Genomic DNA, 17,243 nt, shown 5'->3' with positions numbered 1-17,243 from the left:
TAATAATAATAATAATAATAAATGTCTTTATTCGCATTATTATTTGTACAATTAAAAAAAAATTAATTAAATAGTGGCGGCGTTCGATTCCTCGCTCTTCCACGCAACCACATAAAGAAAAGAAAAATAATTACAAAAAATTTACAAAGAGCATTAGAAATATAAAAATAGTATTTCATCAAATATATATTATAATTTTTTTATTGACTCTTTGTGTGCCTATAGATTATAATAAGATGATAGACGCAGACAAAAATAGTATGATAAACCATAAAAAAGAAATAAAATTTAAAAAACTGGACAGAGGGACAGAAGTAATTAATTATAAACAGATTATACTATATATGTGCACGCCTATAAATCTCATCCTGATACGAGGAGCCGCTTGTTAGCCTTAGTTAGCCGTTTGTTAACCGGTTGTTAGCCGGTTGTTAGCCGCTTGTTAACCGTTGTTAGCCGGTTGTTAGCCGGTTGTTAACCGTTGTTAGCCGTTTGTTAGCCGGTTGTTGGCCGCTCTTTTTTATCGATCTCATTGTGGTGCGGACTGTTTGTCTTGGTTTACTGGATAACCGTGAAACTTGATAACCGCAACGTAAAACTGTATAACAGTGACGTAAAACTGAATAGCAGTGACGTAAAACTGGATAACAGTGACGTAAAACTGGATAACCGCAACGTAAAACTGGATAACTGTGACGTAAAGCTGATAACAGTGACGTAAAACTGAATAACAATGGCGTAAAACTGGATAACAATGACGTAAAACTGAATAACAGTGACGTAAAACTGGATAACAATGGCGTAAAGCTGGATAACAATGGCGTAAAACTGGATAACAGTGACGTAAAACTGGATAACCGCAACGTAAAACTGGATAACAGTGACGTAAAGCTGGATAACAGTGACGTAAAACTGAATAACAATGGCGTAAAACTGGATAACAATGACGTAAAACTGAATAACAGTGACGTAAAACTGGATAACAATGGCGTAAAGCTGGATAACAATGGCGTAAAACTGGATAACAGTGACGTAAAACTGGATAACCGCAACGTAAAACTGGATAACAGTGACGTAAAGCTGGATAACAGTGACGTAAAACTGAATAACAATGGCGTAAAACTGGATAACAATGACGTAAAACTGAATAACAGTGACGTAAAACTGGATAACAATGGCGTAAAGCTGGATAACAATGGCGTAAAACTGGATAACAGTGACGTAAAACTGGATAACCGCAACGTAAAACTGGATAACAGTGACGTAAAGCTGGATAACAGTGACGTAAAACTGAATAACAATGGCGTAAAACTGGATAACAATGACGTAAAACTGAATAACAGTGACGTAAAACTGGATAACAATGGCGTAAAGCTGGATAACAATGGCGTAAAACTGGATAACAGTGACGTAAAACTGGATAACCGCAACGTAAAACTGGATAACAGTGACGTAAAGCTGGATAACAGTGACGTAAAACTGAATAACAATGGCGTAAAACTGGATAACAATGACGTAAAACTGAATAACAGTGACGTAAAACTGGATAACAATGGCGTAAAGCTGGATAACAATGGCGTAAAACTGGATAACAGTGACGTAAAACTGGATAACCGCAACGTAAAACTGGATAACAGTGACGTAAAGCTGGATAACAGTGACGTAAAACTGAATAACAATGGCGTAAAACTGGATAACAATGACGTAAAACTGAATAACAGTGACGTAAAACTGGATAACAATGGCGTAAAGCTGGATAACAATGGCGTAAAACTGGATAACAGTGACGTAAAACTGGATAACCGCAACGTAAAACTGGATAACAGTGACGTAAAGCTGGATAACAGTGACGTAAAACTGAATAACAATGGCGTAAAACTGGATAACAATGACGTAAAACTGGATAACAGTGACGTAAAACTGGATAACAGTGACGTAAATCTGGATAACAGTGACGTAAACCTAGATAACAATGGCGTAAAACTGGATAACAATGGTGTAAAACTGGATAACAGTGACGTAAAACTGGATGAAAGTGACGTAAAGCTGGACAACAATGAGGTATAACAGGATAGCAGCGATGTAAAACTGGATAACACTGACGTAAAGCTGGATAACAGTGATGTAAAACCGGATGACAATGACGTAAAACTGGATAACAATGACGTAAAACTGGATAACAATGACGTAAAACTGGATAAAAATGGAGTAAAACTCGATAACAGTGACATAAAACTGGATAACAGTGACGTAAAACTGGATAACAATGGTGTAGAACTGGACAACAATGACGTAAAACTAGATATGAGGTAAATGACATTACGCATTCACCACGAGATAAAACATGAAAAGACCTTTCCAACGAGGTATAAACACTATTGGCTTTTGATGAGCCAATCCTTAAAAAAATGCATTTTTCTGATCAGATATTAGGGGCTTCCCCCACCCTTTCAATGTCAATAACAAAAGTTATGCGCAATGAATCCGGCTGTCCATATTTGCACTATTTAATATACCTAAATAGGAAACATTTCTGAAAAAAAATCGACTCTATGATTTGGTATGTAGATTGCGCCTCCTAGCGGTCGAGCTACGAACTTGAAAACTATTTTCAGCGATTTCTCTTGGTCGAGCAGTTTTTTCCCCAAAGTTCTAGGGCCTATACTTTCCCTAATATCGTACCTCGCCTCCTTAGTGGAACACCCTGTACATATCCGAACTATCGCCCTGTAAAATCCTTAAATACTGAAATATACTCAAATTTTAATTTTATTTATTTTTGCTGCCAGAAGCAAGGGCGCCGGCGCCATACCCTACTTTGCCTCATGTCTATAACGTGCTTAATTGTCTGAAACACACTCTTTATAGTGAATTATAACTGAAAATGTAGGAAGCCAAGTTTAATGTAACAAGAACATGATTAGGATAATACTAGTATTAGTATTCAATTTATACCTTATTCACTTTCCTGTACCTTACTAAAATAAGTTGCTGCCCTTATTAAAATAATTACCATTAACAAGAATTCTTGACCATGACAGCGAAAACAAGTAGTGATTAACACCCATGTCTTTCAGTAAGGCTACATCTTCCTTGTATTTGTGATAAGAATCGCAAGCGATATCACCATTAGCATTTTCGGGTATTCGTCCAGGCTTCGTATGGGTGAAGTGATCCCAAATATTTTCTCCTTTACCATCTTCATTCCATGCCCCTAAAAATTCAGGAATACCTATTATCGCCTCATTCGAAGAAAATTATATTGAAATAATTTTACATTCGTTTTACTTTTTTTCTCTGTAGGAAAAGCATTAGCTAATGTTTGATAATGGAATTTTTGTTCAGAATACAATTTTGCATATACAACAACTCTAATATAATAAAGATCTCTCTTTCTTCACGCACCTAATAGGAAAATGGTATATCAAAGAGCTCTTCTAGAAAACTTACCTTCAATTTGATATGAGGAAGAACCTGTTCCAAACATAAAGTCGTCTGGAAATGTTTTGGTAGTTACATCATCTTGAGCTAAGCTGTAACATATGAAATTTGCAAAAGGATAGGATAAGCCGAGGAGAGTTGGATCAGTTATTAAAAAACACTACATATTTTCTTAAATTTAACAATAATACAGGGTGATTCACAAACGATGACTAAAAATGAGCGCTTGTATTCTTTGGTGAAGTTGAAGGGGAATCAGTCGTTAAAAATATACAGGGTGGTAAACCTCAACAAAAATATTTTTAATTTTTTTAAATCATTTAAAAACTAGTAAGTGAAATAATTTGAAATTGGGCACATGCATTTATGTAAACATTGTCCAAAATGTTTTCTAAAATTTAGGTATTCCAGTGGCGGAGATACAGGGTATCGGTGGCATATTTTTCTAAATAAAATAGTACGTCACTGCTTTACGGTAACCAATCATGATATTTTCGGATTTGTCTTTAGTTTTCTACAAATTACTATTCTCTTATATTTTTCGAAAAAAGCCTGATTTTAGAGTAAAGCTTAAAAAACGAACTGAAAACACTTTACTTAAATGACATGACAAACACTAATCATTCGGTTATTTAATTGAAAATCGAATAAAGAAATTGATAACGTTAGTCATCATTCTAATGATTTTATTTGAGTAAACGCTCAAAAATACCTTCATTTCAACGAACACTGGCGCGACATCTTTTTAGTAACGAAAATGTAATTTGTTGAAAATTTATTGTTGCTTGAATCTGATGAAAAGCCTTATTTATTCTTCCTTCTAACTGCTCAGGTGTATTAATTTGTTCACTGTATACCAGCCGTTTAAGGATGATGTCCGGTGTATTAAGTTCGTTTTTTAAGTTTTACTCGAAAAACAGGCTTTTTTAGAAAAACATAAGAGATTAGTAATTTGTAAAAAATTGAAAGACGAATCCGAAAATATCATGATTGTTACCGTAAAACAGTGGTGTACTATTTTATTTAGGAAAATATGCCACCGATACACTGTATTTCCGCCATTAAAACATAAATTTTGGAAAAAAGCCTTAGATTTTGGACAATGTTTACATAAATACATGTCCCAATTTCAAATTATTTCACTTACTAGTTTTTAAATTATTTAAAAAACTTAAAAATATTTTTTTACATTTATCAACCTGTATCTTTTTAACGAAGCGTCCTAGATAAAAACTTTATACGAAAAACTCCCCCCAAAATTTTATTAGTCAATATTAGTCGCCGTTTGCGAATCACCCTGTATTATTAAAAATTAATTATTTTGTTTAATAATCCAATGATAGTGTGTATCATTTTGGGGAATATGAGGGAACCGTCTTAATTATCGTACTTTTTTCACTTTGATGTTATCACAGCTTTAGTAGATAATCTCATACGTTGTATATATTTCACGCAATCATCGTTGTTTGTGTAGAATGTAGAATGAATTTGTGTAGAAACATGACTGAACCTTAATACACTTTTATCGTCGTGAATATTCTTTATTATAGATCTGACATAACCTTTCTCATAATGACATTGCATCAGATCTTCAGACTTTCATCACAGTATAGAAAACAGTAAATTAATTGTTTTGTGAACCGCGTAGTCTGTGCGCAATAGCAAGCCCAGCCCCTAATCCACCAACAAGCCCAGCCTAGTTTTCAATTTTTGAGGTTCCCCTACTTGCGCGTGGTCTCTGCGCAGTCACTTAAAGCGACATAAATAGGTTAGATAGGCAGTGAAACTACTGTTTTCTATACTGTGCTTTCACTAAGGAGTTATTTTTTGTTTTTTAGGCACTTTTACAGGTTTTTTAATTATTTTTTCATTTATTTACTTTTACTCGCTTCTAATTTTGTAGACAAAGTCATAGTAGACTTCTTTACTGCTTCAATTCTTATACTAAACAGTAAACCTATGTAACGTTCATATATTCAGTTCCACAGATTACTGATTTTAGGACTTATGCCTATAGTCCAACCAAATTACACTTGGAAAAAAAATTGTTACCTGGACTTTTATTAGTGGAAATGGTAAAAGGGCTTATGATAAACCTAAAAAAAATAAATGCGTGAGCAGCGGCGGCGAAGGGTTGATTTGGGGGGTTGAAAAGTTATGAAAAATTGTATCATTAGGATTTCTGGCGAAAGTTGACGTCGAACAAAAGAGTATACTATACAAAAGTTGTAGATCATGCAAAAATCTACAACTTTTTAACATAACCTCAAAATTTCCGAGAAAAATGCGGAAAACAGGTTTTTTTCTGATTTTTCGTTTTTTATTTCTCATTTCCGTAAAAATAATTTAATTTTGACGAAACTTGGTGAATGTATACCTTTCTCTGTCTTAAATAACCTCAATTTTTTTTAGATAAAAAAATCAAGAAGTTTCTGAGATATTAATTTTTTCGGTCTGAAACAATTTTTTTTCAAAGAAAAATTCTACTTAAAAAAATTATCGTACAGAGTTCTTCCGTAATAATTTTTTTCGTTTTGACATATACTTTTTGGTAAAATAAAAAAATCTCTAATAACATTTCAAAAACATGCTCAAAAATGTAAAAAAATAAAAAATGACTTGCAACAATGAATTTTTCAGTTATTGTTAATAATTTGTTTAAATTAAAAAACATTCAAAAACTGATTACACCATTCAATTCTACGGAAAAAAAAATAAAAAAAACTGTCTCATTGTTTGACCCAAAACTTTATTTTTGTACAGTATTGCTATAAACATCTAAGTCGAATTACAAATGCACAAATGATAAATTATTTCAGGATGATTTGAGATTTTTTTTTGAGACTTTGCTGAAATCACATTTCAGCACATTTCCAGTAATATCTGATTAATCTGGACTAATAATATATTGCCCAAGTGAACTAGTACGCCGCTTGCAAATGCTATATTTGCTACATAAAATTAACACATCATATCGTTTATATTATACAAAAATTTTAACCTTACTTCATGTAAATAAGTAAACAAGTCACTTAACACAAATTCTGTACCTACTAGGCTAAAAGTTTCAATTGTCAATCGTTTCAGAAAATTAATTGAAAGGTGGTCGTTATTTCACTGATAGTATTGCGGAAAACAACTATACTGGGGGCTACATACCCCAACTATCAGCAGAACCACCGTACACACAAGATGTAACTTTAGGTGGAGATCAGTGTATTTTTGGGTTTTTATTTTCAAGTATCTTTGTGATATTATGAAAAAACGTTTATACGAATCAAGAAATGTTGTTATAGTTAAAGATTACATTTTGACAGGAGAAAACGGTGCTGCTGTAAGAAGACGATTGCAGATGGACTATTCCGAACCACAAGTACCGATAAGAAAATGTCTGTAAGATTGGTTCAACACTTCAGAGATTATGGGAGCTTTAAACGCCAATATGGCTGTTAGATTTGTAGGTTATTTTTGTATTTTACATATAACTGTTTTTATAGTTGTTATTATTAGATTTTATTTTGTTATGAAAATTTTCCTATGCATCCTCCGTGTAAACTAAACTTTTGCAATCTTGTCTATCGAGTTGATTCTTTATATATATAATCACTATCAATTTTTAGGCATCTGCCGCACTCAGTTTAGCGAGCCAATGAGTATGACTTATGACTGTAAGATAGTATCGTCACCAAATGCCTTCTTTAACATTTGGAACACTTTGCTGTATTTAACTCCGTTAACACATTAGATAAACTCTCTGATACGACAAAAAATCTCCAAAAACACTAAGGTAAGTAAAGGTTGTCGCTCACTAGAGCGCGCCGGAGCGGTTTTTTTTAGTATACACTCACTACAGCGTACCGAAACGGCAATATCTTTGCATCAACCGATAGGGACAGTTCAGTACACGTCAACGTCAGTTTAAAATTAAGTCATCCGATGAAGAAGATGCTGTTGTTGTCGCTATTTTGTGTGCAGAAGCAGAAAAAGACGCGAAAAGGAAAAGGAAATGTTGGGTACATAACATATGTAAAAAACGTAGAGTTGAAGGTGAGTTCTATACACCCGATCTAATCGATGATGAAATTAAAGTTCATCAATACTTCCGGATACCATATGAAAAATTTATGAATTTGTTATCTGTATTTAAAGCTGTGTAATATAAAAACTGCTCTTCGGCGCGCTGCCGTCCGCTTTCTAGTGAGCGACAACCTTTACTTACCTTAGTGTTTTTGGAGATTTTTTTGTCGAGTTTATCTAATGTGTTAACGGAGTTAAATACAGCAAAGTGTTCCAAATGTTAAAGAAGGCATTTGGTGACGATACTATCTTACAGTCATAAGTTTATCAATGGTACAAACAGCGGCGGCTCGTGAAGGAGGACTCTGGGACTCCGCCCCCCCAGATATTTTCAAACTATATACTTAAAATAATATATTTATTTAAATCAATAAGAAATCTAAATAGCATACATCCAATATCTCTTGGATGTTAGGTTGGTTGCATAAAGTGCATGTACTCCGTGAACGTAGCTCAGATTAATGCCATCTGCCATCTATGATCGTACCAAAGAGTTATGTTTGACCGCGCGCGCAATCCCCACTCCATCGCGGACCGTGAAATCTGAGTCCATCGTGCAAGCATATTTTTACATATGATTGGACAAATTGGCACGTGGAGGGGATAGGCGACGATAGGCTCGCGCGCTTTGTTTTGGGACTCCATGAGGCAGTAACCCGTATCACTGAAGTGTGGTTATATGTGTTTTGTTTTTGCTTTGGCGCTTTTTAAGACATTATATTTTATAAGTTTAAGTTTAAAATGAGGGTTTGTGAAATAAAAAAACTTGTTATTAGTAATTTAAGTTTAGAGGAAAAAGTCGAATTGAAAAATAACGGACGTCCAACGCCAGTGTTGAATTTAGTTGAGGTGCAGAAAGAGTGCAAAAAGTGGGCCGGCTTTCGCAAATTTGATAAAAACATTTATGATAAGACCCTGTGGTTGTGTGGTTGTGACCAAACAAATAGATTTTTTTGTTTTGTATGTTTATTGTTTGGAGGAGGCGAAGAAAACTGGACGAAAACTGGAGTTTCTGACTTGAAACATTTAGAAATTAAAATTAAGAAACATGAAAATTCTCCTAAACACAAAAATAAGTTGGTGAGTTTTTTACTTTTAGGAAGAGTAAATATTGCTTCTTGTTTAAATAGTGCTTATGCAGAACAAATAAATAGTAAATAGTCATAACGAAACAGTTAAGAAAAATCGATTGCTTCTTTCAAAAATTTTAAATATCTTAAAACTATGTGGTACATGTAACCTTTCTCTTCGTGGACATAATAAAAAAAGTGACTCGGTAAACAAAGGGGTATTTTTAGAACTGATAGACTATAGTGCAAAAATTGATCCCGTTTTAGATAAACATCTTAGTGATGCCCATGTTTTTAAAGGAACTTCAAAAACTATACAGAATGAACTATTACAGTAATCTACATAATTATATCCTAACTGGGTTGATTGATCGATTATCCGCTTCAGCCCCCACACGTTGGAATTTTACTTCTCGCATTGTATCGAAGTACCTACTGTACACACTGACAGTATTCATTTTAGGGTACTTGCAAAACACAATGACCTTCAAATTCCTTAAAATTTTTCCTCCCACACCCCCCGCAGCTCTTATGATATACATCCTCTTTTCAAAATGCGCCCCCCCCTGTATTCAAACCCACGGGTCGCCACTGGGTACAAATGTTTTCACGCAGGCCAAGACGACATAGAAGATGAGGCGAGGTCTGGTCAAATATGAACATCCTTCTAACTGTTTTTTTTTTCTACAATGGAATAGCTCATCACGAATTTTTACTGCCCGGTCGTACAGTTAACAAGGCGTACTACCTATAAGTTTTGCACAATCTGCGTGAGGCAATCAGGAGAAAACGACAAGAACAGGACGTAGATTTTGCACCACGACTACGCACCAGCTCATTCTGCTTTGCTTATTAAACAGTTATTGGCGAAACATAGCACCGAACATAACCTGTATGACTTTTGCCTATTTCCCTAACTCAAAAGGATGCTCAAAAGACAACGTTTTTCAATAAAAGATGAGGTAAAGGCAAAATCGCAAACCGTGACCAAGACGACACCTAAAGATCCGTTTCACTACTGTTTCTCAAACTGAAAACTACGTTGGCATAAGTATATAATATCACAAGAGAGCTACGTTGAAGGGGATAGGATGAAAATTGAAGATAAATAAATTATTTCTCAGAAAATTAACAATTTCCCTTACTTTTTTATCAAACCTCGTACTATACGCTTTAAAATATCAATAATTTAGAACTACTCTATACATACATAACTATTTTTAATTGTAAATCCGATTTATTACCATCTGTAAAAAGTTATTCATAGTTGTCGTTACCTTCTACAGATCTAACTCTTCTCAGTTTTATCCAAATTGTATAATAGTCTTATGTAACACACCTGCTGAATCGGTATTTATAGCTAAATTTATATCTGTGAAAATATTACTTGAATTCGATTTTATTTATAATATTTGACATTTGTTGAAACATTTTTGTAATACATAACTTTCAAGTAAAACTCACCTGGTGACAATAATACAATACAAAACCAAAATATTTCGACTCATGATAGTTATTACTCTACTTTACAGAATTCAATGAATATTGTTTATTATATACTGTAATTATAATTATGAAGATGCGAGATAAAACATGTTTTAAGTGTTTCTATGTAATGTTTATACTATATATTATCAAATCACCAATAATATCTACTCTGTTATACAGGGTGTGAGAAGTATGACTGCCATAACTTCAACATGAGATAGAGTAATCATAAATTAACAAAAATGTTGTATATTACAGGGGCATAAGATTAACAGTTTTCAAAATACAACGAGTATTAAAATTGGGGAGTTTCATCACAATGTGGCAATAGCGCTACACAACTGATGCATATCACGTGTGCATGCGGCAGACTTGTTCTACGGAAAAAATGTAAACAACTATTACTGTGAAACATTTAGTTAATTTCCAGATAATTGTTTTCCAGTTTTTAAATAAATAAAATAAAATGTATCGATTTTGTAGTAGTTGTGCTTAAATTTTAGCTCGAATTTTAATAATTATGAAACTCTTAAAGCAGAAACTTTTAATTAAACTATGAATTTGAAAAATGTCATTAAAGTACCCAAAGATTCACGTCGTCCAAATAATCATATGTATTAAAAATAATTAAGGTACTTACCAAAAAGCAAAATTCAGTAATTTTTAAACGCACAAGTACAAAACAAACTATGTTCAAAATGTCCACCGCCATTATCGATGCACGCGCGATACCTTCGATTCCAATTTTCGCGCATTCGCTGGAAAACACCCCAAGAAAAGGAAATAATGGTACGCAAAAAACACTGCGACACGGTCTAATTCCAGATACCAACACCAACTGAATTGCGTATTGCTGGACAGCTTAGTACCTCGTGTTAACCGCCGCGCCGTTGTCACATTGCTCGATACGAATTATATCGAACTTTAAATTTATTACAACGCTAATTATTTTTTAGAATTAAGCATAAAGAAGTTAAAAAAGTTTTAAACATTGCATTTTATGGTATTTTATGCACGTAGTTATATCAATATTCCTTAATTATCGAATTTTGTATATCAAATTGGAGATTTTGATAAATTTTTTCTTGGAAATGATTGAGTTTAGGACCCATGTCATAAAAGTTTTTTTTTTGTTTATTTTAATGTATTCTTTCGACTGTTAACATTAAGGCAGTCAAACTTCTAACACCCTGTATATTGTAATCAGATATCCTCAAACCATTATTTGTGGATAAAGTGTTTCACTTATTGATTTATCGCGAAGGATCTGACAAAATATTTATTTTTATAATAGAGATGTTTTACTTTTTCCTCATCTAATAATTTTTTAACTTGATTTAAATTAGCTAGTTCATTTATTGCTACCTGGACATTTTTTTAACTCTTCCCAGCGTTTATTGCGTTCCTTTGAATTTCGTCATTTGAGGTCATGTAAGGCAGATTTATAAACCTTAAGCTTTAATTTAATTTAAAAAGGACATTTGTATACTTTCTGCGATGACAATACAAAGTAGCACATTTAAGGGAGTACTAATCACTTACATTTACGTCATTTACTTATATTCAACGTTGTCATTCCTAGATTCATTGCTTCATTTTATGATTTATATATTGACGACGCTCCTGGGAAACCATTTTTGGAATCTGAGGAGCCTGATGAAGCCGCGGTGCTATGGGACTTGAATAGAACAAAACCACAGGAAGAAGAATCACTTTGTCCCTACAAAATACGTTGCTACTATGATTTGTATATTGTCCTCCACAAAACCTTCAAACTGATATATTACTTTTTTTTAGTACACCCACTATGGCTATACCTCCTATTTTTTAGAGAAATGTAGTTTACTTTTGGATGCCCTTAAAGAACAAGTTTCCGTAGCTCTACCATTGAAAATCAATTTAGGAGTGAGCAATCTTATGATAGATCATTAAACTTGTAAACAGTTACAGGTTAACCAAATTCCTTTGAGCCCTAAGGCTAGGATGCGCAGTGGCAAAATATTAAAATGGGGAATGATAAACATATGGGTTACTGTTAGGCTTTTTTTCGCGACTGAATATTGGTGAATATCTGACTTGTGATTACTGTTTGCCTTGAGTTATAAGTATACATATCAACATACATATTAAAACTTTATGGACCTCTGATTTAACTTAAGCGATACATTGCCTATTTTTTTTTAAAGAAAATAATGTATTTGATCTGATATTGTTATCTTATTATCTAAGATAATTGCAATATCTTGCAAATATTATTGTGGGATCTTGTCAATAATGGAATTGAAAAACAGTTTTAGTATGTATCAAAATGAAAATAACACAACAAAACATTTTATTGTTGGGAAACTAACAGTAAAAACGTCCAAAACAGTATTTATAACGAAAAGCTAAACAAAATACGAAAATGCAAACTTTATGAGTATATGTCAATTTCATTTTAAAGTTTTTAGCTGTTTGCAAGAATTATTAACTTAAAGTGATGCCTAGTTAAAATGGATGAAGTACAGAAAAAGAGAAAAACTGAAATAAAAACCAAAGAGAATCCGACAGTGGATAATCGGAATAAAGTAAAAAGGCAAAACAATCTAGAGGATGAAGAAAAACATAGCTGAAATAGTAATACGATTATCATACCAATGGGGTGCAGAATTAAGTGGTACTCAGCTGATTCCAGTAACATATAAATGTAAATATAAAAATGATTACATTAATATAATAACTGAAGTAAAAAAACTCACATTACTAATTAAAATGGATTCTGGAATCTGGAATTTTAGGGAGGGTAGCTTAAAAAGTTACAGCACTTAGATCCAATTGGACCCCTTGTACAATCCACCTTAGCTGCTAACCAACCTATTACAGAGAAAAAGGTGGTCACGTTGCTGAAGGGGATATCTCTAATATAGGCCATAGAAGGCCAACGTTCTACCAACACGGATTCTCTTGTTGACGAGACGGCAGTGCATTCGCATAGCATATTATAGTACTGTCTCGTCTTCATGTTCACAACCCCTACAAAGAGGTGTTTCACACTTCCTCGCACACGTAGGATCAGTAATACTTGTCTACTATCTGTGTAGATTCTGATGGTTTTACCCCCAGTGTACCTACGATTTCGTTAGCAGCTATGGTTATACCTGCTAATTCCGTTTGTACGACGGCAGTATGCCTATCCATTGCCCACTGATATCAGATATACAAGGATCTAGAATAAATTCCACATCTTGCACCTTCCTTCCTTCTTGATCCATCTGTGAAGACGATTACATCTTCACTAGCGGTCTCCTCCTCATTTTTGGTGAGTACTATGTAGTGTCCGTCAAATACAAACTGAGGAGAAATGCTGTCAGTGTGGATGGATTATTGCAAAAGTATTACATTTTATTATTGTCAAAAATTTGCTATATGTGTATCACTAGAACGGATAAATTACAGAATTTGAGGAAACTCTGTAAAACAAATGTAATGTGTGTTATTTAATCATCAGGTTTTTGACGGCATTCATGTCATTGAAATTAAATACTTGGATGGGTGACCATCCAGGAGAAGGCTTGCGATGCTCATCCACCACCTAGTGGCCTGTATGTTGATGTATTCACATAATCTATACAAATTGAGGCGAGATTTGTATAGAAAGTGGTATTATTACTTGAATAGGTTGTAAAATCCCTGGATCCTTTGTTTAACCAATATTAGTCAAGTAAAAAATCCTCTAGGACGACAAAGTGGGGGTTAGGCAAAATTTTCAGGTTAGAGGTTGCTCGCTTCCTGGCATCAGTGTTTAGTCAATAACGAAAATAGGAAGTTCATTTCCGTAAAATCCATATTGATTCATTTTATTCTTGGTTGTGTAACCCTAAATATCAATCAAATTAATTTTCATGTGTAACTTAGGTACAAATATTAAACTCATAATTTCATTTTATATTTCAAGTTTTATTTTATTATATATGTATATAAACAATATTATAATAGAACAGATAATTTGCTATCTGATAGAAATATTAATTAAGTGATGTTATCAGATAAATGGTAGTACCAGATAAAAAGCACAAATACTTGTGAATGTTATTTTATCGATTGATAATTTGTTCACATGGAAACAGGAAATTCTTTTTTTGTTATAAAAAGTGAATTTCCAAAACTAGAATAGAAGGGATGCTTAGATAAATAGCAATCTAATATTTATAAAAATATTGTATTAATGTAATATTTTTTCAAGTTTTTTTGATGTATTTTGTATTTTAATGACCATTGACCATGACGTTTACCTTCATCCACTGCACTGCAAAAGCCTTTATAATAGAAGTAAGTTCTATTCCAGATTTCAGTTATAATTTAACGTGTTCCCTCAAAATTTAACCACAGACAATATAGCTTGGCGATAGCAATTTTGTCTGTGATTTAACCAAGATAGACATGTACATATACACATTTACTTTAGTAATAAAATATTTTCTGTTATCTACAGAGACTGATTTTTTTAACAGTTAACCTCTCGTCGTGTGTAACGACACATAACAAAAAAATACAGACCTGAAGTATATGCATTATAAAAAGAGAAGAGTATACAGGTTTTGAAATTATTTTGTCTTGTCACGTTATTTTTCTTGTCCCTGAGAAAATTAATATTTTGAAATAAGAATTTCTGTCATATTCTGCAGAAAGTAAGTAGGTAGGTCATGAAGGCAACAAAATAAAAAAAATATTGTAAACTACAGTTTTATTATAAGTTATACAGTTTCAGGAAGAAAGGGAAATATTTTAAGGACGTGTTCTGGAAGTGAAAATAAGTAAATAAGTTCATGACATTATGGGTCCGGAAATGTTTCCTTTCTGAGATAGATGTCGAAAGAAATTTAAAATCCGGTTTTTTCTAAATATCTCGAAAACGATTTAAGATATTACACTGCCACTGTACTATACACCAAAGCTCAGTGTAATATCTTAAATCGTTTTCGAAATATTTAGAAATTTTTTTAATTTTACATCAGAAAGAAAACATTTCCAGGCCCATAATGTTATCCACAACTTGGGTACCATGAGTGCGACAAAGCGAACGTGATTTTTTATCTTTGTCCTGGCAGTGTCGTAGGAGCTAAATAAAATTCAAAATATAAAAAGGTAAATAAATTTGTATCTGTCTAAAAAACAAACGTAAAAAAAATTCGAATGCAACTTTTTATTATTTTAAACAATCAATCGAATAGTATAGGAAAAATATTGTTTTAGTTTTGTTACATTAAAATTAACGATTAAAAATTTGAAATTGTTATAACTTTCTTATTAAAAATTAAAAATTATATATATTTCTCTGAAAAGAAAACTTACATTTTTAGAGTAGATTGAAAAAAAAAATTACAAAATTAACTCATTTTCCCCTTGTTATGATTTTTCAAAATTTCTGAAATCTTTCTTTAACTTCCAGCCTCCCTAACTCTGTTAATTTTAATAGTACAAGAAAAAGTCAAGAGGCCATTTTTATATACTTACTTTTATACTTTTATAAGAAACTTCAACTGATTTATTGCGGGCACCTATACAGTGTTCATTAATGGCGTACAGAAAAAAAAACCAGAGGCCCATTCTGTGGCTAAAATTAAGTAAATTTTTTACACACACGTAGGCTCTTAAGGCCGCCGTTTCCAAGCTGCAGGGTTTTCAAAATTAAAAAAAAATAAAATTTTTAATTTTCTTAAATCCATTCAATCTAACTATTCGTAAATAGGTAGTAGACGTTTCGCAAGATTTATTAACTAGGATGAATCGATTTTTCGATTGTAATGTAAATGCAACCCTTTTAATAGAATCAAGATAATAAAAACTGCATACGGGGTCTGCTATAAGAGTTTGCCGATTAGTCCCATTTTAAAAATGCCAATCTACCAGGAAAGCATGTTTGTACAAAACTCGTAAAATGTCAGATGTGACGGTAAAATATTGCCATACGAGTTTAATGGGAACGACCCATATAGACAAGCGGTTAAGCCGTCATATTTCAAACAAAATACGATTCAGATTGGAAACCTTTATCTTGCGTCGAGTGTACATTGTATCTGAATCGTAACTTTCACTTTAATCAGAATAAAGAAAATATCTAGATGAATTGAAATTTGCTGCACGTTACCCGTTGTGATTTTTTTTGTTTTCTCATTCTGCGATGTCTTATTGAAAGAAGAATAACTGTATATTTTACTAACTGGAATGTTGCAGTATTTAACAACAAACTCATATGTGATTTCTATTTAGAAATTTCATTGAATACGAATTATAATTTAACTATTTAATAATGGATGTAGAGTGATTTTTTAAATTCTAAAAAATTGCTATTGCTTTATTGTAGCCTTAAAACTATTTTCTCATATATTTGAAAATTAAAAAGAGAAGTAGTATTGTTACAGCATAAATAATTTTTTTGTATTAAAAAATAAATATGTGTACTTAAATATAATAAATATGTATGTATTTCCCTTCCTACTTTTTTAAGTCTTAAATGCCACAAAACTTAACTTAGGCTTCTTCACTCATATCCACTAAGCAGTGAGTTGCGATTACATTTAACATATTCAATAACACAGTAAAGATATTAATCATCATGAAACGATTTTAATTAGTAATTAAAATAATGTTACGTACAGAATATAACAGCTAATGTTAAACCACAATACTAAAGAAAATGATACATTGAAAAAACAGCTAATAGTACTACGTAAATCTGACAATGAGTAGCAAATAAATATTCATATATCGCAAAAAAACTTTTCATAATTTATCTTGACGTTCCGAAAAATTTTATTCTTTTTTTTTCAAAAATATAAATATTTTGCCTAAAAAATATGACAGGCCGTTATCAATTTAAAACGATATATGCAAAAAGAACTATTAGAATGATATATATTTTTTATCTTATCTGGTGGAAAATTTTTTCTGATTCCAATGTTACAAGACGACTTGATTTTTGTGAAAAATGTACGACAAAAATATGCAAAATCAACATAGAATAAAGGTAGAAGCATATTATTTATCTTAAGTTACAAAATAAACAATTGCCTGTACAAAAATGTATGTAAGAATATATTTTGATATATAAATTTTTAAACAATTAAAGGTTATTCTAAATATTGTGTTATCAGGAGCCATAGTATGATATCAGCGATATCAAGTATA

General features: G+C 32.4%; 1 protein-coding gene across 1 annotated transcript in view; it reads right to left on the bottom strand.

The window, feature by feature from the left end:
* Positions 1-10,160, bottom strand: part of LOC108908423 (lactase-like protein) — a 28,095-nt gene extending 17,935 nt beyond the window's left edge. The window contains exons 1-3 of the mRNA XM_018712459.2: positions 10,053-10,160; positions 3,451-3,533; positions 3,014-3,214 (exon numbers count right to left, since the gene is read on the bottom strand). Of these exons, the coding sequence (XP_018567975.1) occupies positions 3,014-3,214; positions 3,451-3,533; positions 10,053-10,096 (328 nt within the window). The 5' untranslated portion in view covers positions 10,097-10,160. The remainder of the gene's footprint in view (positions 1-3,013; positions 3,215-3,450; positions 3,534-10,052) is intronic.
* Positions 10,161-17,243: the final 7,083 nt, after the last annotated feature.

This window comes from Anoplophora glabripennis, unplaced genomic scaffold (assembly GCF_000390285.2).
Source record: "Anoplophora glabripennis isolate ALB-LARVAE unplaced genomic scaffold, Agla_2.0 scaffold387, whole genome shotgun sequence".
Classification (NCBI taxonomy): domain Eukaryota; kingdom Metazoa; phylum Arthropoda; class Insecta; order Coleoptera; family Cerambycidae; genus Anoplophora; species Anoplophora glabripennis.
Note: the sequence above shows the minus strand (reverse complement) of the source record. Positions and strands in the feature narration are given on the sequence as shown.